The 25,623-nt window shown below is 34.3% G+C and overlaps 1 protein-coding gene and 1 long non-coding RNA gene across 2 annotated transcripts; one reads left to right on the plus strand and one right to left on the minus strand.

The window, feature by feature from the left end:
* Positions 1 to 1,800: 1,800 nt before the first annotated feature.
* LOC110872989 (heavy metal-associated isoprenylated plant protein 9) lies at positions 1,801 to 3,556 on the minus strand. Its single transcript, XM_022121887.2, has 4 exons — positions 3,411 to 3,556; positions 3,119 to 3,302; positions 2,439 to 2,702; positions 1,801 to 2,350 (listed from the first exon to the last, which is right to left on the minus strand). Exons 1-4 carry the CDS (start codon positions 3,429 to 3,431, stop codon positions 1,917 to 1,919), a joined length of 903 nt encoding a protein of 300 aa, XP_021977579.1. The 5' UTR covers positions 3,432 to 3,556; the 3' UTR covers positions 1,801 to 1,916.
* Positions 3,557 to 6,141: 2,585 nt separating this feature from the next.
* On the plus strand, positions 6,142 to 7,893 carry LOC110871168. The gene is made up of 3 exons (XR_002553528.2): positions 6,142 to 6,210; positions 6,555 to 6,620; positions 6,788 to 7,893. It is a non-coding gene; the product is annotated as an uncharacterized LOC110871168 (long non-coding RNA).
* The last annotated feature ends 17,730 nt before the right edge of the window (positions 7,894 to 25,623 follow it).

A 25,623-nucleotide genomic window follows, 5' to 3' on the forward strand; every position in this document is an offset into this window, starting at 1 on the left:
GAGATATAGAGATTAAAAACAAATATATTAGAAGACACAAACGATTTTAATGAGGAAAGCCCTTGATCAATGTAGATAGCCGTCACAAAACCTCAGGAGACGACTATAAAAGTCGTCTACCACATTCAATATTATTGCAATAAGAAAGAAAGTACAACTTGGGAACTAGTGTGATCGATGATACAATAATCGCTATGGTGTTAGTGATAACGTGAATACAAGTGTGTAATATACAAAAAGAGAAAAAGTGAGTTTGTGAGTGTCACTAGCACAGAAATGACCAAAAGATGCGGGTAAATTGGTTATGTGCGGTTCTAGGCCGCATCTTTTGACATATTAAGCTTTTCCCCAATAAACTCATGAGATGTGGTTCTAAAACCACATCTCTTGGTGTTTATTTTATAAAAAATCCCAATATATTCCAATTATAAACAAATTATCTAAAAATAAAAATTAAATATACAAAAACACAATTAAATCAAAACCAATATAAAATAACCCAAGCATATAAAATTGCAAAGGTTTCAACGTAACATAAAATTACAAAAGTTTCAAAGTATAACAAATACATATATGTCTACAGATGAAATGATATAAAATAACTTCCCAAACCGACATCTTCATACTTGCAACCCAAACCGACATCTTCAGTTTATACTTGTAACCGGAATCAAAGAAGTTGCCTAACAAAACACAATGTTACATTAATAAACTGAAGCTTAAAAAATATATGTAATGTATATATATGTATAAGCGATTAAAAACTATTATGTGTAAACAAGTGACATCTGATTACAAACTATTTACTTAACAATTAACTATAACATGCATTAAGAAGACAGTGAATAACAAAACTGAGATTAAGGAGACAACCTTTATTTGATCTTTTCCATTCGTAACAAGCTCCGGCCAAAAGTTTGCAACGTTTTCGTCGAGTTTCAGTTTCCTAAGATCAAAAAAGATAATATCATTTTCTATTCCCTACATGGGTCTTTAAATCATTCTATTAAATTAAAATGCATATCATTTTCTATTCCCTACACTGATGATACTGACAAAGGAACTATTGGTTGTCAAGAATCTTCTACAACATGATCAAGATTAAGAGAGTGATTGTTGGGTTAGTCTTGATCATTCCTCAAATAACGTTTGATATTTACATTGAAATCTTTGTTAAACAATCATCGATCCCTAATGAATTTGGCCATAAAAATAAAATACTTCACTGACGGCCGTTTATTCAAATAATAATTTCTTGACTCTTGGAATAATTAATTACTAGTCTCAACAATTTTTTGGGTTGCATAAAAATCAAAGATTTAGCTTTCGATGGTCTTAACTCTTAAATCGAGTTAATCTATTACATTATTTAATCAAATTTAGGGGATAAGGAGTGGGGGGCGGCAATCACATTTCACCGATGCGGCAATGGGTGGCAAACCAATGCCAACCCATTTGCCACTTCCATGTTTGACGAAATTGGTGAGAAATCGGTGAGCCAACACCGCTGCGGCAAAGGGAAGAAGAGGAGAGAGAGAGGGGTGTGGGGTGGGGTCCATTCCAATCTCAACCAATCACATTTTTTTTTCTTTTTTTTTATTTAAAAAGTTTACCACTTCACCAAATGTTTAAACCATTGCCAACATTTTTCACCAAAGTTTAAAAACTTTTGCCTAATTGACATGGCGCGCTCTCATTGGTCGGTTTTTTGGTTTACCACTTTAAAGTGTTTAACCACTCCTTATACCCTTATATCTACAATTACTCCGAAATGAAAATTTAACCATCTCGTACACAAAATAAAAAGGAAACAATTGGTAATTACTTATATTAATAAAATAATTAACAATGTAGTATTCATGTCACATTCAAAAATATTTGTGACTGAATTATCAACAATATTTATATATTATAATTCAACAGATTGTGCATGCATTTGGGTTCTCGTCGGAAAATAGTTGCGGTGGTGGAATTCTTTCCATCACATACAACGGTGGATATTGATGGTAATACATCATCCTTTGCATGTCAATAACCTCCATCTTTTCTCCTTTCTCTTTCTTCTCTTCCTCCTTAGCATCACCACCACCGTCACCGCCTTCTTTCTTCTCTTCTTCGGCCGGTTTCTCTTCAGGTTTTGCTTCTTCTGCGGGTTTCTCTTCCGGTTTTTCTTCTTCTTTTGGCTTCTCAGCCGGTTCGGGTGCCGGTGCTGGCTCAGGCTCAGGCTGTGGTACGATCTTGGCTTGCTTTTTGGTGCGTCTATACACATATTCCACTAGCTTGTCACCGTCCATGCTCCCTGTCACCATTACCTTACTTGAACTCACTTCTGTCTCCACTGTTCTCACCCCTACAAATTATATATATATATATATTTGTGTAAATATCATATGGTTGTAATCTCTTTGGCCGAAAAACTGAGGTGAATAGTTAGGTACCTTTCATTCGAAGGATCTTGCGTTTGAGTTGTAGAGCACAGGCTTCACAGTGCATATTGACGTTTAACTCGACTCTAATCGATTCGGGAACCTCGGAGGTGACGATTTGGGGAATGGGTTCACCTTCAGCAGTGGGAAGAGGTGACAATACTTTGGCAGTTCTCTTTGTCTTCCTAGCTATTTTGTCGCAAACTGCCTGTGGTTCCACCACTCCTTTTATGGTCACTTGGTTCTTCTCCATATCTATGTCCATCCCCACAACCCCTACAAACGTACACATACATTAAACTATATATATATATGCTTGCGAGCAAAGTAGCGTCTAGATTTTCTGGGATAGAGGAAAGGTTTACACTTATCCCTTTCTCCGAAGATTGTTTCGCTATTAGTGAGATTTTACTAGCTATATATATATACAAGGGCGCAACATAGTTGGGGCGGGAGGGGGCGGCTGACCCCCCGAATTTTTCGCTCAGAAGTGGAGAATATGTAGTTTTCGTATAGAAATTTTTTGGTATATACGTTTCCGACTCCTGGTTTTATAGAAATTTTTGGGTATATACGTTTTCGACCCCTTGATCAGAAATCTCAAGCTTCGCCAGTGTGTATATATATATGTGTCTGTGTTTGTTTGTATGCATGCATGCGTGTATGTATTTATATACTAAAAGAGTATATACCTGGGATTCTTAGAAGGGATCTTTCAATCTTTTTGGCACAACCAACGCAATGCAAATCAATGTACAACACAAAGGGAGGAGGTGGTTTAGGTTCTTCATCTTTTTTCTCTTCAGCAGGAGGTTTCTCTTCCCCATTTTCTTCTTTCTTTTCCTCTGGTTTCACTTCTTCTACTTTTGGTTCTTCCTGTTAAAAGTAGCAAAAAAATGACGAATTTAGAACAACTAAAACAAACGCACATAACCTATCATATAATTCACTAAAACAAGAGGAGAATTCATATTAATAACTCACAACTTTCTGTTCTTCACCCATTGTATTGTTGTTGATAGAAAACTAGAGCTGACTTCACAAGAGAGAAAGAATGGAATGGAATGGAATGAGAGAGATATAGAATAGTAGAGAAGTATAAATAAGAAATAATATTGAGAATCTTAAGGATGGACGGTGAGTTATTATCCTATAAAGGCAAAACATTGAAATGGCAGAGCACATGCATAGCCACTAACTCCCATTTATAAATAAAAAGAAAATATAATAATACTTTTGAATTGGGACCTATGGTTACAAAACTTAACAAGAGGGAATTCCAAGGAATCAGGGTGACAGGGTGGATTAACTTATTGGAAACTAACTGAATAATGCTCAAAGAAAAAAAGAAATTCACGTGTTCTGATATACTCCACTTTTAATTAATATGTTCCTAAATACATTATTGTGCATATTAATATGTTCCTAAATACATCTGTAGTATTACCTTCACTCGTGTGTTTTTAGCAAATATTTTTTTTGGTGGTAATTAATTATAAAGTATTAACGGTGCATGGCATTTCATGTATCACCCTTCTAACCGTGTATGGCAATGATGACAATGTTCCATGTCTCGCTTGCGGTGTACACATATATTGTAGATATGTATGGGCGCACGGGGGGCAAAAGTGAAATGGTATTAACTTTAACGTTATTTTACTAATTCCGTGAAAATAACGTTAAAAACGACGGATGGTTAATCATGCATCATGTGGTGACGTTGATAGCCGAAAGACAGGGGGTACATGCGCCAATCAGGCTCTGTCCCGATTGTTTGAATGTTATGTGTCTTAGGTCTAAGGCTTGATACAAAACTACAATCGAGCCGGGGGTCTCCTTGGAAGCAGCCTCTCTTTCCTATGGGGTACAGGTAAGGTTGTTTACATCTACCCTCCTCAGACCCTACCTTAGCTTGCTATGGGTGGGATTTACTGAGTATGATGATGATGATGAATGATGACAATGTTCATTTGGCATGATTAAATGTGTGAATGTGTTCACAATCTCCCATTTAAAGCCAATGCTTAGCTCAATATCCTATATAAAGAGACTTCACTGATGCATGTTGGGAGGTTTGTTAAAGATGGAATCCTCTTCTACGATAAATCCGGAAGTCTACGAAGCAGTATATAAGGCAAATGATGTTTATAGTTGGTTTGTCATGTATCGATTAAGTACTCATGAGCATGATGACGAGTCTGGTTTTAAGAACCATCACCCCAGGGGCGCAACCGAACTTTTCGCTGAGTAGTGGGGAGTATGTAGTTTTCGTATAGAAATTTTTAGGTACACACGTTTTCGACCCCCTAGTTTTATAGACATTTTTGGGTATATACGTTTTCGACCCCCGGGTCGGAAATCTCAAGCTTCGCCACTGCATCACCCCGTTAGTGGAGCTTTGTACTTGTAAGTGGTAAATCGCGCCTAGTGTTGGAGAAATAGAACTTTGTCACATTAATGTTTTAGGAATGTTGTTCATATTTCAGATATCTCAACGTCTATAAAATTTGTTAGTAGATTGGTTAAAAATGTACAATTCGGATTAGTACACTAGCTAGTACTTCACAAATTCATGTTGTTGGAGATATAGTAGGATGGTAGTTAACGGTTGACCCTTACTAATGATTTAAAGTTTGACTTACAGTTAGCTGTACCAACTGCACGAGTTGCATGATGTTAATGAGAGTATGTGTTTACCTCAAACTTCACCATCTTCACATCATCAAGTTAGCAAAAGGTAACTCATATAGGATATATCCTTCCAATGCAATGAATGTATAGGATTAACCATTTAGCCTAATGTTGAATGTCGTGCAATAAAATCTAAAATAAAAATTAACGAGTATTTAGAACCCCGCACGTTGCGGTGGAACCGTTAATCCGAACAAAAAGTAGACTTAAAAGCATTCAACCACTCATACGCGTTACATCGTATTAACTCGTAAAATGTAGACCGATACAAAAAGGAAATTCTAAAACTCCGAAAGCTTGTACCGTTAAACCGAAAACAAATAAACTATGATTATGATTATGATTAATAGTAAAAATGAATTTTCTTTTATTTTATAAACATTATTAGGAGAGAGAGTCTATATATAACTAACTAAGATTAAGATGGTCCCATGCATAGCATAAATTTATGTAAACTATATGAATCATCCATGTAATTAGTTATTAGTTATAAAAAATAATTTAAAAATACAAATATTATATATATATATATATATATATATATATAGGGAGCCGCCAAAATGAAAACCATCCCCAGTTGTAAGAACCGCGAGAACCACTCTCTACCAATCAGATCATGCCACCTATACACTATTATTTTAAATTCTAAAGGTTATTTTAGTAATTTACTCAAAATGTCTTATCCATCTCCTTTCTCCTCTCTCCTCTGTCAAATGTCTGTTAGAATTTTATCATTCACTCCAACCACATCTCTCATTTCTCTCTCTTGAAATCCCCCTCCCCCTTGTACCCCCTCCTTCTCCGGCAATGGTGGCGGCTGAGGCTCGACGAGGAGAGACAGAGAGAGACGGCGGAGGTAGGTGGACGACGGCGATCAAGGGGGTTTTCCGGCGACGGCCGGAGAAGATGATGATGGTGAGCGACGGTTAGTTGACAAGAATCAGTAGAGAGAGAGAACAGGAACGAGAGGAATGAGGAGAGAGAGAGACGGTTCGAGAGTAGAGAGAGAAAGGACGGCGGAGGAGGAGCGGCGGAGGAACGAGAGGAATGGCTGGATCCCCTTCTAATCCACTCTCAGTTTCATCCACGTCAGGTGTTTTTTTTAGTGATGGTTTATAGTTAATACAATCAAACATATAAACATGGGTTTTGATGTATTACTTATTTGGTCTTGATTTATTGTTGATTTTGTAGAAGTGTAATGCATCATTGTATTCAAGATTTCAAGAATTACCTTTTTGCCAGTAAAAATCGTAACTTTTTTGTTGATGAAATATCCATTTTGTAGAAAATTAATGGTTTTTTTTCATAAGTAGATTAGGAATTAATGACATTGTTTGAGGCACATGTTTTGTGAACTAAAAGGTGTTTATTATGTGTGATATATATATATATATATATATATATTGATAATTTGTTGATGATTTTGTTTTGTAGAGCTTGAGACTGATGGTGATGATTTGGGTTTCTACAAGTGGTTTGAAAAGTTCAAGCAGAACCCAGGTTTGTTTTATTAATCAGATGTTTATAATGATATATTTAATAATTATCATTACAAAGAAAATGTAATCTAATAATAGGTTTATAATGATAGATTTATCGTGTTTGGATGAAATTTTCAATCTAATAGAATTATATAGGAAGTTAATTCTTGTTGTCCTTACTGGTAGAGAAAGAAGCAGCAGATAAAAGAACACTAGTTAGCAAATGGCACCCGACGACAAAGGGTACACTTTGACGAAACTACAGAGTCCAATCGAAAACCCAGGGGCGTCGACTTCTAAAAGTCGTAGCCTCCTTACTTTCAGACGACGATCACTTCAGAGACGCGAGAGCGCTCATGGAGAAAGCGTATGTTGCAACAACGTGAGAGCATTATTTGATGAGCTCCCGACACCGCATTTGGTTGTCGAGGTCTCTCCGTTCCCAGCTGGCCCGCTCACGGAAAGTGATTACGCTAGAGCTGAAAAGTTGGAAAGAGTTCTTAGATCGGGTCCTTCTGTTTGATCATCGTGTTGTCTGTAACATAATGTACATATACATTTTCATTTAATCATCAAAACTAGATAAATCATGAATGATGTGATTTCTAAGTTGATTTTGTGTTTTTTCTAGGAGCGGCGCCGCCGCTCACGGTAGCGGCAATGAAGACATGCGACGGTGGTGGTGCTGTTTCGACAAGATCTCCGGTAAGGTCAGACTCCGATGTTGATGGTGACGACGGCAGCCGACCGGCGCCGGAGCTGCACCGGCGACGACTGCAGTAGAGGTGAGTGTGTTTGGTTCAAGTTCGGCTTAGATTTCGTGCGCAGATTCTGATGTGGTTTGAGTTTTGGTTCGGGTTCACTTCAGATTTTGTCAGGTTTTCGGCTCGGTTTTGGGTCTCGGTCAAAGCTGGCCAGCCACGGTTCGGGTGTGGTTCGAAAGGTCAGATTGTGGTTCGTGACAATTTGGGTCAACTAGTCAAACCCGGTCAACTCGGTTCGATGTCGGGTCAACTCAGTCAACGACAGTCAAAGGCTCGGTCAACGAACGTCAAAGTCAGTCAACTGGTCAAAGCCAGTCAACAAAAGTCAATGGTCAAACTGCCGGTCAACAGCAGTCAACCATGGTCAAAACCAGACCCGGTAACAATTTAAACAATGCGAAAATCTTGTTTATATAGTTATAGATTTTTAGTTATACGCGACCCGAGCTCGAACCGACTGGATTAGAAATTTGTTACGTTTTTACATTTCGACGAAAACTATATATATTGATAATTGTGGTTGGTTTATTGTTGTATTTTAAAAAACTAAATCGACACTTAGTTGTCGGGATTGTCCAAAAACAGAGAAAACTTTGCCCGATTTTCGAAAAATCCGTTATACGTAAACTTAAAACGTAAAACTTAAAAATTATAACGTAAAACTATAAAATTTTTACGTAAAACGTAAACTTTTAAGTAAATGTTTTTTACGTAAAACGTAAACTTTTATGTAAAAACTTTTTAACTTAAAACGTAAAACGTAAACTTTTTAACGTAAAACATAAAACGTAAACTTTTTAACATAAAACGTAAAACGTAAAACGAAAAATTTTATGTAAAAACTTTTTAACGTAAAACGTAAAAAAAAATTATGTAACCTGTAGAACGTACAACGTTAAACGTAAAACGTAAACTTATGTGTAAAATGTAAAACTTTTTTATGTCAATTGTAAAACATAAACTTTTTTATGTAAATTGTAAAACGTAAAACCTTATTATGTAAAACGTAAAACATTGTGTTTTGAAAATTGTAAAGCGTAAAACGTCAAAAAAGTTTTCGTAAAAAAAAATTAAAAACCGTAAAAAAAGTTTAAAAACGCATGTGTAAGAAAGGGGGCGCAAAAAACGACGCGTGACAACGGGGCGCAAAAATGGCTCTTAAAAACCGGTTGATAAAACGGCGCGTAAATAAGAGGCGTGAATACGGCATGTAAAAACGGGACGTAAAAAACGGCGCTGTATAAAATGGTGCGTAAAAAACGGCGCATTAAAAAACTTCGGAAAAACGGCGCGTTAAAACGGCGTGTAAAAAAATTGGCGCGTTAAGAAACGTGGAAAAACGGCGCGTTTAAAAAAACGACGCTTGAAAAAAACGGCGCGTTAAAAAACTTCGGAAAAACAGCGCGTAAAAAACGTGTAAAAAACCGCGCGTTAAAAAAACGCCGACTGAGAAAAACGACGTCTTAAAAAAACGGCGCGTAAAAAACGGCGTTAAAAAACGGCGCGTTAAAAAAACGTCGATTGAGAAAAACGACGCCTTTAGAAAACGGCGCGTAAAAACGGGGCGTAAAAAACGGCGCGTGAAAAACTGCGCTTGAAAAACGGCGCGTAAAAAACGGCGCGTTAATTAAAAAACGGCGTTAAAAAACGGCGCGTTAAAAAATCGGTGCGTTAAAAACGGCGCGTTAAAAAACGGCGTTAAAAACGGCGCGTTAAAAACGCCGATTGATAACGGTGCGTTAAAAAAGGGCGCGTTAAAAAACGGCGCGTTAAAAACGGCGCGTTAGAAACGGCGTGTTAAAAAAACGACGCCTTAAAAAAAGGCGCGTAATAACGGCGCGTGAAAAATGGCACGTGAAAAATGGCACGTAAAAAACGGCTTTAAAAACAGCGTTAAAACGGCGCGTTACGCTTGAAAAACGGCGCGTAAAAAGACGGCGCGTTAAAAAACGGCGTTAAAAACGGCGCGTCAAAAAAACGTAAAAAGTTTAACGTAAAACTTAAATTGTAAAAAGTATAAAAATCTTTTAAAAAAAATCTGAATTTAAAAATGTTTTTAATAAAAAAATTATGTTTAAAAAATAAAAATAATAAAATGTAATTAATGAATAGGATAAAAAAGGTAAGTTAAAATTAATATATATAAAAAGACAAAATAGAGTTATTTTACTTAAATACCCTTTTGGATTATAATATTAATGACATAATAAGACAAAAAACTTTTAATATTAATATTAACTACTTTTAATCACATCCATCCATCTAGTTGATCTAAGGGCCATAAAGTGGTTCTCATGGTTTTTACAACTAGAGTTGGTTTTCATTCTAGCGATCCCCTATATATATATATATATATATATATATATATAGGGTAAGGTTCATGCGAGAACCACCCTTATTGCGAGAACCGCGAGAACCAATGTGAACACAAAATAAAATCTAAAAAAATCAAAAAAGCACTCAAAAAATTTTTTTTATTTTTTTTTAATATTTTTTAACAAAAAATCGCTATATTTCGTTCCATAAAAAAAAAAAAAAAAAAAAAAAAAAAAAAACTTTTTTTCGAGTAACAGTTATCCATGCACATGTGCATATGTATCATTACTTCAACAAATTCGGTAATACATTATCAGGAATAGACAATTGCACTTTAATTTACAATACCATTAGTAATACACTACTTTTTACATTACCAATATTCAAAATGCACATGTGCATAATTAGGTATAACCATGATATAACGTGTTTTGATACAAAAAGTTTGTGATTTTGAATGGAGAAGTAGACCCATATACATGTTTTTTGGTTAGTTATATCTAGTGGTTGATGGTTTGGTTATAGTTGTCAATTTTTTATGTAATATGTTGATTGGATGGTATAAATGGTGTTTACATACATGTAATAAAGTGAAAATATTGTTAATGGTATTGTATTATGGATGGTAGGAGGTAATGGTATTGTATTATGGATGGTAGGAGGTAATGGTAGTGTGTTATGGATGGTATGATAGATGAAAGGGAAAGTGTATTCAAAGTGGTGTACCAAAACACCTTATTTCATGTTGATACATATAATGCACATGTGCATTTCTAATATTGGTAATGTAAAAAGTAGTGTATTACATATGGTAGTGTAAATGAAAGTGCAATTGTCTAATATATGTAATGAATTACGGAATTTGTCAAAGAAAATGACAGAAATGCACATGTGCATGCTTGTGTATTATGGATGGAATGATAGATGAAAGAGAAAGTAGTGTACCAAAACACCTTATTTCCTGTTGATACATATAGATGCACATGTACATTTCTAACATTGGTAATGTAAAAGATAATGTATTACACGTAGTAGTGTAAATGAAAGTGCAATTGACTATTATTTGTAATGAATTACGGAATTTGACAAAGAAACGACACATATGCACATGTGCATGGATAACTGTTACTCGAAATTTTTTTTTTTTTTTTGAATTTTTTTTTTATTTTTTTTATTAACAAAATATAGCGATTTTTTCAAAAAAAATAGTAAAAAATTAAAAAAAAAAAATTTTTGGGTGTTTTTTAGATTTTTTTTAGGAATTACTGTTTGTGTTCACACTGGTTCTCGCGGTTCTCGCAATAAGGGGTGGTTCCTAACGGATCTTTGTCCTATATATATATATATATATATATATATATATATATATATATATATAATGAATAACTTAAAATTTAAATTTGTAATTAGTTATTAACTTTATAATATGTCAAACATTGCTCATTTAAAAAAAATTTGACAACATTATAGTTTAACATATTTAAGTATGAGTATTAGATCTATTATTATTTTATGTTACATGTTATGATATTGAATTTAGTTATAAAATGTTAGGTTAATAAAGTAGAATTTTAAAACAGGAAAAGGGTTGGGACTTGGGACAGTTAAAAATTTAAAATGTATTTGTGTACTTTTTTTTGTTAAGTTGGTACCCAGTACCCACTTCTTGACAGCAAAAAGAAAATTAAGTTTTGTATCTGTAATGTACATTTGTCCCAATGAATAAAGTTAAACTTGAACAGTAATTTAGTGAGACAGACTAATTTTGCAAATTGTCAGGGGGTAATTTATACTAGAGATGTTGATATACACGAATTATAAATAAACAGACAATGGTTATAGTGATACGCGAGCGAAAGGTGATTTGCGACTACTGGTTACAAACAAGACGCATTTATGAATCTATTAGCGTGAACAAATTGATGATATATGAGCAAAATTGGATACACGACATGTACTTTAGAGATAATTTTGTCTCGTTACTATAGAGGTATAAAATCAAATTTCACAGTTTATAGATAAATTGTTTATATAATGGATGTTAGATAGGTTCTATGTTGTATTATATTTATTGGAGTAAACTGCCATTTTGGTCCCTGAGGTTTGGTCACTTTTACCATTTTAGTTCAAAACTCAAACCTTTTGCATCTGGTTCCCTGTGGTTTCAGTTTTATTGCCATTTTGGTCCAAAAATGAAATCAGGTCATATTTGTCTTATAAAATCTTGCTATTTTGTTCTTTTCCGCAGGGGTAAAATGATCATTTCTTTTTTATAAATAATACCATATTTTATAAGACAAATATGACCTGATTTGTCCCTAAGGAAAATGACAAAATTGTAGGATTTTATAAGACAAATATGACCTGATTTCATTTTTGGACCAAAATGGCAATAAAACTGAAACCACAGGGAACCAGATGCAAAAGGTTTAAGTTTTGGACTAAAATGACAAAAGTGACCAAACCTCAGGGACCAAAATAGCAGTTTACTCTATTTATTGAATCTTAATTAGTAAATTATGTTTCTTTTCTAGAAGTTGGAAAACTTTTAACCCGATGATAGCCCATTTGGTAAAGGCATATGCTATTAAAAGAGAGTTCCCAGGTTTTAAAATTATTAAAAAAAATATATAAAGTGTGAATATTGTCTTACCAAATTTATTGAATAACAGTAATATTTTTTCTTCTCGACTCAAAACCACTCCATACAATATTATAGAGAACTTGGCTTTTGTTTCTTAAAAACAACTTACTGCTACCATTTTGAACTTATATACTAATAAATCTTAAATTTATTTTGTAATTTATCTTGAAAAATATTAAAACCTAACATTTTAGAAAAAGAAAACCAGCATAGGAAATTTGAAAGGCACAAGGTCTATCTTTTATACACGTATCAGCTTACAAATAGTTTTATTTAAAGATTCAGATTAAAAAAGTAAAATCAGTAACCCATAAAATATTTATGTATTAAAAATGGAACAAGACACATATACGATCAACCCAATCCCATGTGGCCGGTTTCTACATCCCATTATCAACTAGGGTGACCCATCCATCTATCTTGTCGATCACCTTTTAAAACAATGATCTTTTGAACAATTTATCATGGAATGATTGGTATGAACCTACTCGAAGAACGACCACAACATTGTGAAAACCGACGGTTGATGAATGAATAGAGTAATCAAGCAAAAGCAAATAACTATCCAAACGTTCACAAAAATGAGTTGGCCATTACGGTACTTTTGGATTTTTTTAAAACATTATAGTTTATAAGTTATGACAATAATACGTAAAAGAATAATAAGTTTTTTGTGAAGGGAGAAAATTTTAACTAATTACCTATAATTATGTTAAAACTTAAGAATTTAAATGTAATAACAAAGGGGGGGGAGTAAAATATAATTAATGTTTAAAAGACTACTTTACCCTTATTTTAGGGGTGTATTTGTAAATTAAAAGAAAAAAAATTCTTATTTTTTGGGTAATTAAAACGAAAAAAAAAAATTGTTTTTTTTAGGTATCTTAAATTGTCTCTCCCTCGTATATTATAATATACTATAGAAGTATACATATAGAATGATATGTTCCTAAATACATCTTTTTACCCGTGTATTATCAGCAAATAATTTTAGTTGGTAATTAATTATAAAGTATTAATGGTGCATGGCATTTCGTGTATCACCCCCCATGAGGGTCCATGCCAAGGTAAAGTTCCTTTACGCATTTCACCTATTCTCCTGATCTTCAACGAATTATGTTTTTGGAATACCGAAGATAAAGCCAGCCAACATATACCTTCATTGGGTGCAATAGGAGGTATGTGCCTCTTGTGTAACTTTCTTGAATGTGGCATTCTTATAGTCCTTTACATCACATGCTAGAAATGCGATATATGTATTATTAATTATATATCTTTTATCACATAATTCAGGTCCTGGTCCCCTAATTATATGTATTATTAATAAAATATATCTAACATTATTTTGATCATGATTAACCATTTAGCCAAATGTCGAATGTGGTGCAATAAAATCTAAAACAAAAATTAATTTATACTACATATGATGATATACACAAATTATGTTATGTATTACCTACTCAATAAATGGTTTATCAATAAACGGAAAAAGGTTATAATGATACGCGAGCGGAAGGAGATGTGCGAATATTGGTCGCACACAAGATGCATTTATGAATGTATTAACATGAACAAATTGATGATATATGAGCAAAATTGGATACATGCATGACATGTACTATATGAGCAAAATTATATTTTCACCGTTTTATTGATAATTTATTTATATATTGGATGTTAGATTGGTTCTAATGTTGTATATTTATTGAATCTTAGTAAATTATCATTCTTTTCTAGAAGGTGGTAAAATCTTAATTTGAGAGTAGCCCACTTGGTAGAGGCATATGCTCCTTAAAAGAGAGATTTCAGGTTCAATCTTAGATAAGAATGGATAATTTAAAATTATTCATGTAATGGAGTAGTAGTAACCGTTTCCATTTAAAAAAAAACATAGATGTAACAGTTAAGGTTCCTGAAGAGTCGCTTTCCTTCTATTATTTAGAGCATTCGTAGTAGCATCTTCATCTCTATCTATGTAATTACACTAAAATCACGATTTATTTTCTCTCTTTATCAATTAATTAATATTTTTTTATTTTAGTCATTTCCTTTTCTTAGTCTTTCATTTTCAAAAAAATATTAAAAAAAATATAGAATGTGAACAGCTTTTTACGAAATTTACTAATATTCAGTAATATTTTCTCTTCTCCATTCAAAACCACTCCATACACTACAGAGAAACCAACCACATAAATATGGAGATGCTACTGTGAATGCTCTTATGTATTGTACCTAAAACCAACTTACTGATACCATTTTGAACTTATATACTAATAAATTGTAAATGTATTTTATAATTTTTCTTTAAAAATTGTTAAAACCTAATATTTGTAATTTTTCTTAAAATTGTTAAAACCTAATATTTGTAATTTTTTTCTTTAAAAATATTAAAACCTAACATTTTAGAAAAAGAAACCTAGCAAAGTAAATTTGAAATGCACAAGGTCTATCTTTTATACACATATCAGCTTACAAATAGTTTTATTTCAAGATTCAGATTAAAAAAGTAACTAGTAACCCATTAATTAAATATTTATATATTAAAATGGAACAAGACGGATTTACGATCAACCCAATCCCATGTGGCCGGTTTTTACATCCATTATCAACCTGGGTGACCCATCCATCTTGTCAAACACCTTTTAAAAGAGAAAAATGCCCGGATAGTCCCTGTGGTTTCGCCTTTTTTCACCTATAGTCCCCAACTTTCTAAAACTACCTGAATAGTCCCCAAGTTTTCAATTTTTGTTCCCGGATAGTCCCTGAAACGGATGGGGGTTAGTTTTTGGTGTTAAGTAGGTGTGAAATTACTAAAATACCCCACCTTTTTCCTACCCCACCCCAACCCCCTTCCCCTTTCCCTCTTCTCTTTGCCTGCAACAATGAAACCACCACCAACACCCTCTCTCTGGCCACCGACCACCCCACCTCAGCCTTCACCGCCATCATCCACCCTCTCTCCGGCACCACCCGCAGTCATCACTTTCGTCGGAACCACCACAACCACCGTCAAATTAGTACCAATTTGACCGGATTTTCTTTGAAATGTGACTACGTGCCCATCTAGAATTATTCTCGCTAGAGTCCTGAAAATCGAACGATAAGCCACCGGCTTAACCGTTCCGGCCGGTAACAAGTAACTGGCAAGAAGGAAAAGAGAAAAAAAGTAAATAAACATAAGGTTCTCGTTACCGGATCACGTGCTAACACCCCCACACTGAATTCCCGGTTACCGGATCTTAGGTGCCGGCGCCGTTGCCTCTGGTTGCTGCACCGCCTACAGCCACCACCGCCTCCACCCTCCACCGCCTACGACTACCGCCTCCACGATTGATTTAGGTACAATCTTCCATGATTGATTTGGGTTTTGGAGTTTGTGATTGATATTGTGAGGAATTTGCAGTTGATTGAGAGAATTTTAGGAGATATATGAAGATGGATGAATGGGTTTTTGGATTTAAAAGCTCTACTTTCTTCACCATTTTCTATGATTCGCTCCACTGTAATGTATTTATTTTCCAAAATTTTGAGTTCATGAAATTAATATATTTTATGTTGGAGCCTTAATTGAACATGATCTATGCAATTCTTCGTTTTTCCGGTGAAGGGTGATGGTGGCAGTGGGGGTGAGGGTGAGTCGGAAAAAAAGAGTGGCCGGAAAGTGAAATAATGATTTAGTTTAATGAAGAAGATGCCCAAATAGTCCCTGTGGTTTGGCCTTTTTAAAGAAAGGGTATTTTTGTCATTTCACGCCCTCTTAACTGAGAAAACTAACTGATGTTAGGCACAGGGACTATCCGGGAACGAAAATTGAAAACTTGGGGACTATTCAGGTAGTTTTAGAAAGTTGGGGACTATAGGTGAAAAAAGGCAAAACCACAGGGACTATCCGGGCATTTTTCTCCCTTTTAAAACAATGATCTTTTGAACAATGTATCATGCAATGGTTGGTATGATCAGAAACTACTCGAAGAACGACCACAACATTGTGAAAACGGACGGTTGATGAATGAATATAGTAATCGAGCAAAAGCAAATAACTTTAATTTTGGGAGGATACGAAAAGGAATAATGATTACGTGTAAAGATTTGCTAGCTCGAAACTTGGTATCACATGCCATATTATTCAATAATTCTTTTTGGGTTTATAAATTATAATTTGTGGTTACCTAACCTATCATCTTTTTTCTCTCTTTTTTTTAGTTGATGTGACCAACTTGATTGAATCTAGACACCAAATAGAGGTGATAGATGAGGTTTCCCACTTGGGATTGCAGCATTTTAACTTTGTTACGTGGGGATGATTATAATACACATGGAATTGCATATGGATCTACACAACAAATTCTGTAACTTAGTCTATGAGAGTAAGAAAACTTTATTTCGATTAAAAAGGCTTTAGATCAAGTACCATATATAGAAACAATCTACATCATGTGGATATGAGTCAGCATGGGTCCCTTAGGTTTCCTCTCCATACAAATTATCTTTCTAACTTCATACCCATCATATAATCTAACTCTAAACCTTTTCAAAACCTTTTAATCACACAAATAATTACATGTTGGACCAGTGGCGGATCCAGCCAGTTTTTTCACTGGATTCCTTTTTTCAAATCATACAAGGTTTACACTACAAAAAAATGTTTTTTTCTAAATCATACAAGGTTTACACTAAAAAAAAACGTTTTTTTCCAAATCGACTGGGTTCCCGGGAACCCGGTGAACCAGCCTGAATCCGCCGCTGTGTTGGACCATTTGGAAGGTGAGAAACGAACTCATTTTCAGCAGAAAAAAAGGTGAATTTAGAGACAATATTTAGAGAGATGCATATAACATCCTTCTCATGGATCAAATGCAGGGGAAAAAAATCAAACCTGGAGTGGAATAAATGGTTAAAATTTGAAGTTGGTTAGGAAATAACTGTTTTTATGTTTTAATTATATGTAATTTTGGTGAGGAATTTTTAGGTGGCTGGCTAGTTTCTTACTAACCATTTGAATATGTTTTTGATGTAAAATTTGGTGTGAAATAAAAGTATTATTTACCGTTGAAAAATATATATATAATCTAGCTCTAAACCTTTTCAAAACCATTTAATGACACAACTAATGACACTTTAGGTGAATCTTAAATCATTATGTTATGTCCATATGAGATAAACTAGAAAATAAGAAATTGATTCCAGTTTAAATATCATCAACGCGTTTGAGCCAGCACGCGCTCTATAAATTATCTTTGTAAGTTTCTAACACATGATATGTGTTAATCTGACTGTAAAACTTTTCAATCAGACACAATCTATAACAACCATCAAATAATTTCATTTTACTTTCTTGTGACACATAGAATATTCTTTTTAATGATGTTATTTGGAATGGTTGTGTGAGATTAGTGTGGGGCCTGAGAATTGGAATAAGAGGTTAGTATTAAATAATAATGTATTATTCCTTTGTTTAGGTATTAAGAAATCATACTTAACTATATATCATATGCTTAACTTTGGCTAAAGGTATATGGAGTCCAAACGTATAGATTCTATGGTTAACTAAATCAATAATGGTGGTTTGGTTCTGACCCCATAAAGCTACCAAATCAATAATAGAATTATAACAGACATCATAAAGACATGTTATAGAAATACCATATCATCCAAACTTTACCAATTGGCACCTGGCAATGTTTTGATCAAGATGTATATGTAGGAGATAGGTCACTTTTATATAAAAATAAATAATAACGATATTCTTGTTATTAACATGGGAAAATAAGTAGTAGCAAATACCGAAATACAACATAAACATCGCATATAAGTGAAATGATTCAAACCAAAATGTTTAAAAGGTAGAGTCTTCAACTTTGTTCTTCAATAAGATCTTCTTGTAGTCTCATTGGCTGCAAGAATAAACAAACTGATGTTAACGGTAGAGGCTGAGGATTCAAGTTCAACTTGGGTCCCTTAAAACAGATTCAGCCACTACTTAAAAAACGTGTCTGTCTCCTAGGGTACAACAGGTGAAGCAGTATGCACTACCGGAGAAGGCCACGCTGTAAGGCCCATATCAAGTAATACATATCATGTTTATAAAAGACTGCATTTTACATACAAAGATGCAAATTTCAAAATGCCAAACATGATTCATAGTTATTTCAGACTTTAGAACTATTCAAAAGTATGTTTTAAAACATTTATATAAGTTTATATTAACAAAAGATCTAAAACAAGCGTGGAAGCTTTGACTTCTAGTGTGTTCGGTTCTTATTGAAGCTTGATTCATCCATTGTTCGCATATAAGAGACCTAACAACATTTAAAGTTCTTAAATGTTAGTAATATAAGGTTTAAAGGTAACTTAATAACATAAATAACCTTGTAAAACAAAACAAAATTTTTGAACAAAAGGCCGCCGTAAGCTACGGTCTGCACACCGTAGCTTACGGTCCATATATATGTTCCGGACAGAAGGTCCATACCATAGCCTACGGCCCCAAGCGGTAGGTTACGGTTAGTTCTGCATATTTGTCTTCCTGTTTTGCCCTTTATGCAAAAACGGCCATAACTTTCGCTACGTTTATTCGTTTAACCTTCCGTTTCTTCCTACGTGATCGTAATTTGATCCTTTATCATATGGACCTCGAAATCCAACATCCGGATTAACAATATTTTTAACTTATAAGCCTTCGGATTATTATTTATTTGTGAATTATTGACCGTTTGTGTTTTTATCAAACAAATTCTTTTGATCACCTTTGTATTTACATGAACATCATAACTATGAATGTTTCCTATTATCCGGGGATCTATCCAGGGGATTTATGAATCCGTTATCCAATATATTTTTAATCATTCGACTCGTTCAACTACAAATAGTTAAGCTTATTTAGCACAATTTCCATATGCGTAATTCTGCATCTTTTTGTCATAACTCGCAATCCGAGTCTTTGACTTTTAGTTCGTGTTCCCGATTCTTGGTTTACGCGTATATTTGATATCCTACCCATTATCCGGCCATTATAGTGAAGTCGTTACTTATGCAACCATTCCGGTATGCATTAAGACTTCATTTGACACGTTTGGTTAACTTAGCGAAATCCATCGCTTTTACACAACCAAATCTTTATCTTTCTATCATTTTGACGCGTTTGGTTAACTTAACGAAATCTATCATTTTTATACAACGAAACTTTCATAGATTCATTATTTGACCTGTTTGAAAGTCTTAGTGAAATCCATCACTTTCGATCATTCAAACTTAATACCAATTTCTTATTTTGACCCATTTGAATGTTTTAGTGAAATCCATCACCTTCGAACATTCAAACTTATTACCAATTTCCTTAATTTGTCTCGTTTGAATGTTTTAGTGAAATCCATCACTTTCGAACATTCAAACTTATCGTTAGTTTATTATATGGATCTTCCGGTTCGTTCTTACGAAATACATCGCATATGTACGAACTGACATTTATGACTAATTTATAATAATCGATCATATGTTAATACAATTCAAATAAAGAGAATTCTACGAAGCATGAAGCTACATACCTTTAAAGCTTCTCCTTTAAATGTGCGTTTGCTCCGGCTTGACTTCCCGAAGCTTCACCCGAGATACCTATTAAGTGTAACCCATTATAATTAGAACGTTTTATCTATAGCTATGGCATGTAACTTGCCCAAGCTTTCAATCATTGGTTATAATTAACAATTTTCGTTAAATATTCAAAATAGTAGTTCTTTTAGGCGTTTCATCAAACACCTTGTATGCATTGATCTCACACTACTACTAATAAGGTTATTAAACAACCTAAGACCATTGTTTGTAATTTTTACACAAAACATAGATTTTACACCAAACTCTTTTTACACCCCGTATAAAACCATTTCGATTAGTGGGATGGTTTTTGTCTAATGTGAACGTTTTTTTAAATGTTGAATATAAACTCCCATGAAAAAAAAAATTGAAAATGCCGACCCCACCCCTTTCTGTCATTTTTTGAAAATGTTTTTTTATGTTTATTTGTTTTTGTAAAATGTAAAAATTAGAGAAAAATAAATATGAGAAAAAAGTAATATTTTAATGTAAAAGAGAGAGAGAGAGAGAGAGAGAGAGAGAGAGAGAGAGAGAGAGAGAGAGAGAGAGAGAGAGAGAGAGAGAGAGAGAGAGAGAGAGAGAGAGAGAGAGAGAGAGAGAGAGAGAGATGATTTGATTTAATTTAAAAATAGGTGATGTGTTTAAATTCTATTAGATGATAGGAATTCTCACGGTTCTCGTAATTGGGGCTGGTTTTCATTTGAGCCTCCCCTATATATATATATATATATATATATATATATATATAGGGGAGGGTTTAATGAGAACGCTAAATATCGCGAGAACCGTGAGAACGAATCAGAAAACAACGAGAACTTTGTCAAAAACAATTCAAATTTAAAATTTATTTTTACACTTATCATTGTTATTCGAATACAATGTTATAAATTTCATTTATACGTTTAAATTTACGTGAATTCGTAAATAAAAAAATTTACACATGTGTAAGTTTGCCATTTACACATGTGTAAATTTGTTATATTTACACATGTGTAAAAATTCTAATAAAAGTGACTTTAAAAGGAGAAATGAATTATTTGATTTTATAAATTCTTTTTTTGATGTTGTATTTTAATTACAATGAGGTTTGTATTAAAAAAATTGGTTTTGATTGGTTTTTTTTATTCGTTCTCATGTTTCTCGCAATATTTAGCGTTCTCAAGATAACCCTCCCATATATATATATATATATATATATATATATATATATATATATATATATATAAAATAAATATGTTTTAGAGGCCTATTTGTTCATTTATTATTATGTTTTCTAGTATATAAATATGTACAAAGTCAAATATAATTATCTTTTCTTTTCATAATTGAGTTATTGACTTTATATTATAGGGTCTGTCATCTTCTACTCGCCCAGGGCCAAAAAAATCTCAACGATTCTCGGGGACGGCCCTGAACAAGACGATTGAGCAAACACAACAATTAAACACCGTGCAGCCCCGCCGCAATGCACAGGTTCCTAGTAATGTATAGTAAATAGGAAACTCATTTAACACCTTAACCTCTGAACCAAAAATAAAAATCTGATTATTTTTCTATTGGGTTGATATTACTTTCAAATTACCACCCCAAGTAAATGTTATTACTTTCATACGTGTTTGGAGATATTTTAAATTTATTACAACAAATCAACAATACCTTATGATCATAGTTGGTCTCTGAATTAATTACACATGAAGGCTCCCATTCATGCATATCTTGCCTTGCATCCATGCTATATGTATTGCAACCACAAGGGTCCATTCTACCCACCTAACCTTATCTCCAAAACTTCATCAAAATGACTCATAAAGAACTCAGCAAGAATTCAATGAAGAAAAGAAGGGAAAGAGTGAGCTTTTCAGCAAGTTTGCCTGAGGATGTTCATGGGGTGTTTGCAGATAGTGATTGTGTAGTCCAATACTCTTCCCATCCCTTCCTGGATATAAGAAAATCTATATTAGAGATGATTCGATACGCAAAAGTTCAAGATTGGAACGACATTGAGGAATTGATCTACTGTTATATAGCTCTCAATTCGCCTGAAACTCATATTTACATTAAGGATGCTTTCGTTAGCTTATCTTTTCCATTATCCACCAAACATTAGCGCACAAATTAGTGCTCGTGTTCTAGTTTCATTTTTCTTTGCGATCTAAGTATTTCTTCTCGTGTTCTGATTCTTAGTTGAAATACCATCTGTATTCTCTCGCTCCCAATCAATGTTTAAACGTATCAATGTCCGAAATTCACTTTTGAATCTTTCTTGTTTATATATCTTAATTTTATTTATTCATGTGCGAAGAGATAGAGATGACAAAACCAGTAGTAGGGACGTGTTGCTTAAAACGGATAATTCTTTGTATGGGTCAAAACGGTTTAGGTTGACATAAATTTTAGAAATATCTAAGCACCCAACTAGTTAAATGACCAAAACACATGGACTTAGATAGCAATTTAATTACTCTATAAAGTGTTTCTAGAAAGTTACTATGTTCAAGTGATATTACTAAATGTAATTATTTTAATTTAATATAATAATATTTATATAATGATATGTACCAATCAGATTTGTGATAAATAACCCATTGAGTGAGTCAAACTCAAGAAAATAACAAGAAATAAGAGTTGAGACACTTCTATATTTTTAATAATAAACTAAAACATCTTGCCTATAAATAGACTTAATAACTTGTCCACTACCACATGACTTAAAATAAAGAAACTAACACTAGCCTAAAGTAAACTAATATGCTACTTGTGGGTTGCATGATGTATGCATGCGGCACATATCATATAATTTCAGAAAACAATGATTTTTGAATTATATAAAGCTAACTTATGTTACTGTCTTTCATCAACCTCGGTGGGAAACATTTATATAATTTCAGAAAACAATGACTTTTGAATTATATAGAGCAAACTTATGTTAGCGTAACAAAGGGACGTCTTTCATTAACCCCAGTGGGAAACAGCAGCAGCTTACTATTGTAATCCTTTTGTTAAAATAAAGCCCAAAAGAATCACAGCCTTCTATTATGTTAAAAAGGTCCTTCATCAAACCCAATTATAACTCTAACCCAAAGAAAATAACATCTCTTAATCCATCCCGGCCATCTGGGCTCCGGCTAGTACGGGAATGAGTCTATACGAAAATTGTAAAAAAAGGTTTTTGGTCGATTATCACACTATTTATAAAACATGTCAATCCGAATCCTCATCATCATACTCAGTATATCCCACCAATAGCAAAGCTAAGGTAGGGTCTGAAAAGGGTAAGATATAGACAGCCTTACCTCTACCCCGTAGGAATAGAGAGGCTGCTTCTAGTGAGACCACCGGCTCGGTAAGATGTCAATCCGAATACGAATTTTTTGCATAAATGAGTAGTTTAGAGAAAAAAAGAGTGTCTTTAGGTGATCCCTGAATTTTGTTGCAACTCTAGGTATGTCGCCAATTGAAACAGCGACCTTCCACACAAGTTCTGTCCAAAAGCTGCAAAAGGCCTGAAGATCGCTGTTTGAATCAGCAATGTTATTAAAGATCGCTATTTGAGTCAGCAATGTTATTAAAGATCGCTGTTTGAAACAGCAACCTTCATAAGATCGTTGTTTGAAACAACAACCTTACCAAAGATCGCTGTTTGATACAGAATTCTTATTAAAGATCGCAGTTTCATACTGAATTCTTATTAAAGATCGCTGTTTGTTTCTGCATTCTTATATAAAATCGCTGTTTCAAACAGAATTGTTGTAAAAGGTCGCTGAATGGTGCAGAAATGTTAAATAAGGTTGCTGTTTCAAACAGAATTCTTATTAAAAATCGCCGAATCGTTTGCAGGCACATGTGACACTACAATTTAAAATTGTGGCCAATAAAGACTGCAAAAATCAGACCTCTCCCTCTTTTCTATAGCATGCATGACCTCTGCATTCTTACAATGCATGCATTCTTACAATGCATGATATAACTAGATCATCCAAAGTTTAATTTCACTGTAATTTTTAATTCTGGTTGTGTAAGAATTACACTATTTATGACTTTGGATTCTAAAAATCATACAGGGATGAGTAATACAGAGAAAGGGGTGTGTAGTCAAATCTCTGAAGTTGTCATATTTGCAGAGAAAGGGGTCTTTAAAGATGAATATAAACCAAACCAGAAGTATACTTCATTTCAAAAACCTAACAAACCAACCTTCAAACCTTACTTTACAAATACATTTTCTGTGAAATTTGATCTGCCTAAAATGAGTTTCGAATGTCATCCTGGTCCTCTTAATGCAACGGTGTTTTTGAACAAGGATCACCGGGCGTTTGAGGTTTTCAAAAATCTAGAAAATTACAGTAACCCGATAAATATTAAACGATCAGATCGGTTGTTCTGGAAGTATATGAAACAACATCCGGTTGGTCCAAGGGTAGAAGCTTTAATACGTGTAGCAGGATTCGGTGGGATACTGGACATTGGGTACCGGTATATAGACCGCGCGTTAATAAGCGCGTTGGTTGAGCGGTGGAGGCCAGAAACTCACACGTTTCACCTTCCTTTCGGAGAAACCACTGTGACATTACAGGATGTTAACGTGCTGTGGGGGCTACCAATAGAGGGGGAGCCTGTATGTGGGGCTGACACTGGTATAACAGTGTATACTGTAGTATCCAAGTGTCAAAATCTGTTGGGGTTTACCCCTGCGGAAACTCAAGTGAAGGGCAAAAGGGTTAATTCGGTGCGAGTTTTAGAAGAAATAAAGTCGGATTTTTCCGAAAACGAAGCATCAGATGAAGACTGCATTATTCGTGCACGCTTAATAATATTTTATTTGATAGGGTGCACAGTCTTACTTGATAATGCAAACAACCTGATTTCTCTAAATTTTTTGGAGTTTCTTGAAGATTTGCCTGCATGTTCGGGTTATAGTTGGGGCAGCGCTGTGTTATCCCACCTTTACAGAAACCTTTGTAACGCTGCAGCACCTGATGCTATAAGCGTTACTGGCCCAATGTCGCTTCTACAAGTGTGGGCTTGGGAGAGGTTTCGTTGTTTTGCTCCTGTTATTGCCGAGTTCCACTACAATGCCCCGTTAGCTGCTCGGTATACTAAATTGGAAAAATTTTAAATTATTTTTTCGGTACGTATATAACACTATGTTAATTTATTATTTATCTTTGTAGGTGGAAGGGAAGCTTAAGCTGTACAGAGGTTCCCACACATTGCCTGAGAACATATAGATCTCAGCTGCAATTTATGAACGAGGCAATGGTATGGTAGTTAGTTGTTGACATATAAAAGTTATTTTGAACACGTTTCTAAAGACCCTACGACGACATTGTGGGTAGACTCCCCGATATATGTCGGAGTGGTATGGGAATTTGGCTGAGTTCTTGCCCTCTAATATACTACTCGGTTGTGGAGCATCACTATCCTCAACGAGTGATGAGACAGTTTGGCATGGTCTAGTATATACCTACCCCAATTGCCATAAGTAATACTGATCATGCCAGGCTTCATTCTATAAACCGGATCGGGAAAACCGGGTGGAATTGGAGATCTCGTCACGATCAGTATGTTCGTGGGTGGGACACACGTCATCAAAACTTGGTAAACGGGGAATTCATCACATCTGTTTCCGTTGCCGATGATTACATGGCGTGGTTCATGCAGCCAGGGCCGGCTCAACGTTTCTCGGGGCCTAAAGCAAACAATAGAAT

This window comes from Helianthus annuus, chromosome 8 (assembly GCF_002127325.2).
Source record: "Helianthus annuus cultivar XRQ/B chromosome 8, HanXRQr2.0-SUNRISE, whole genome shotgun sequence".
Taxonomy (NCBI): Eukaryota; Viridiplantae; Streptophyta; class Magnoliopsida; order Asterales; family Asteraceae; genus Helianthus; species Helianthus annuus.

Bases quoted from the DNA above. Each gene is read 5' to 3' on its own strand.
- LOC110872989 (XM_022121887.2), bottom strand. From the start codon at position 3,431: ATGGGTGAAGAACAGAAAGTT. The intron at 2,703-3,118 runs GTATATACTCTT...GTACGTTTGTAG, and splicing joins ATCCCTTCTAAGAATCCCAG to GGGTTGTGGGGATGGACATA. The intron at 2,351-2,438 runs GTACCTAACTAT...TATAATTTGTAG, and splicing joins CAAGATCCTTCGAATGAAAG to GGGTGAGAACAGTGGAGACA.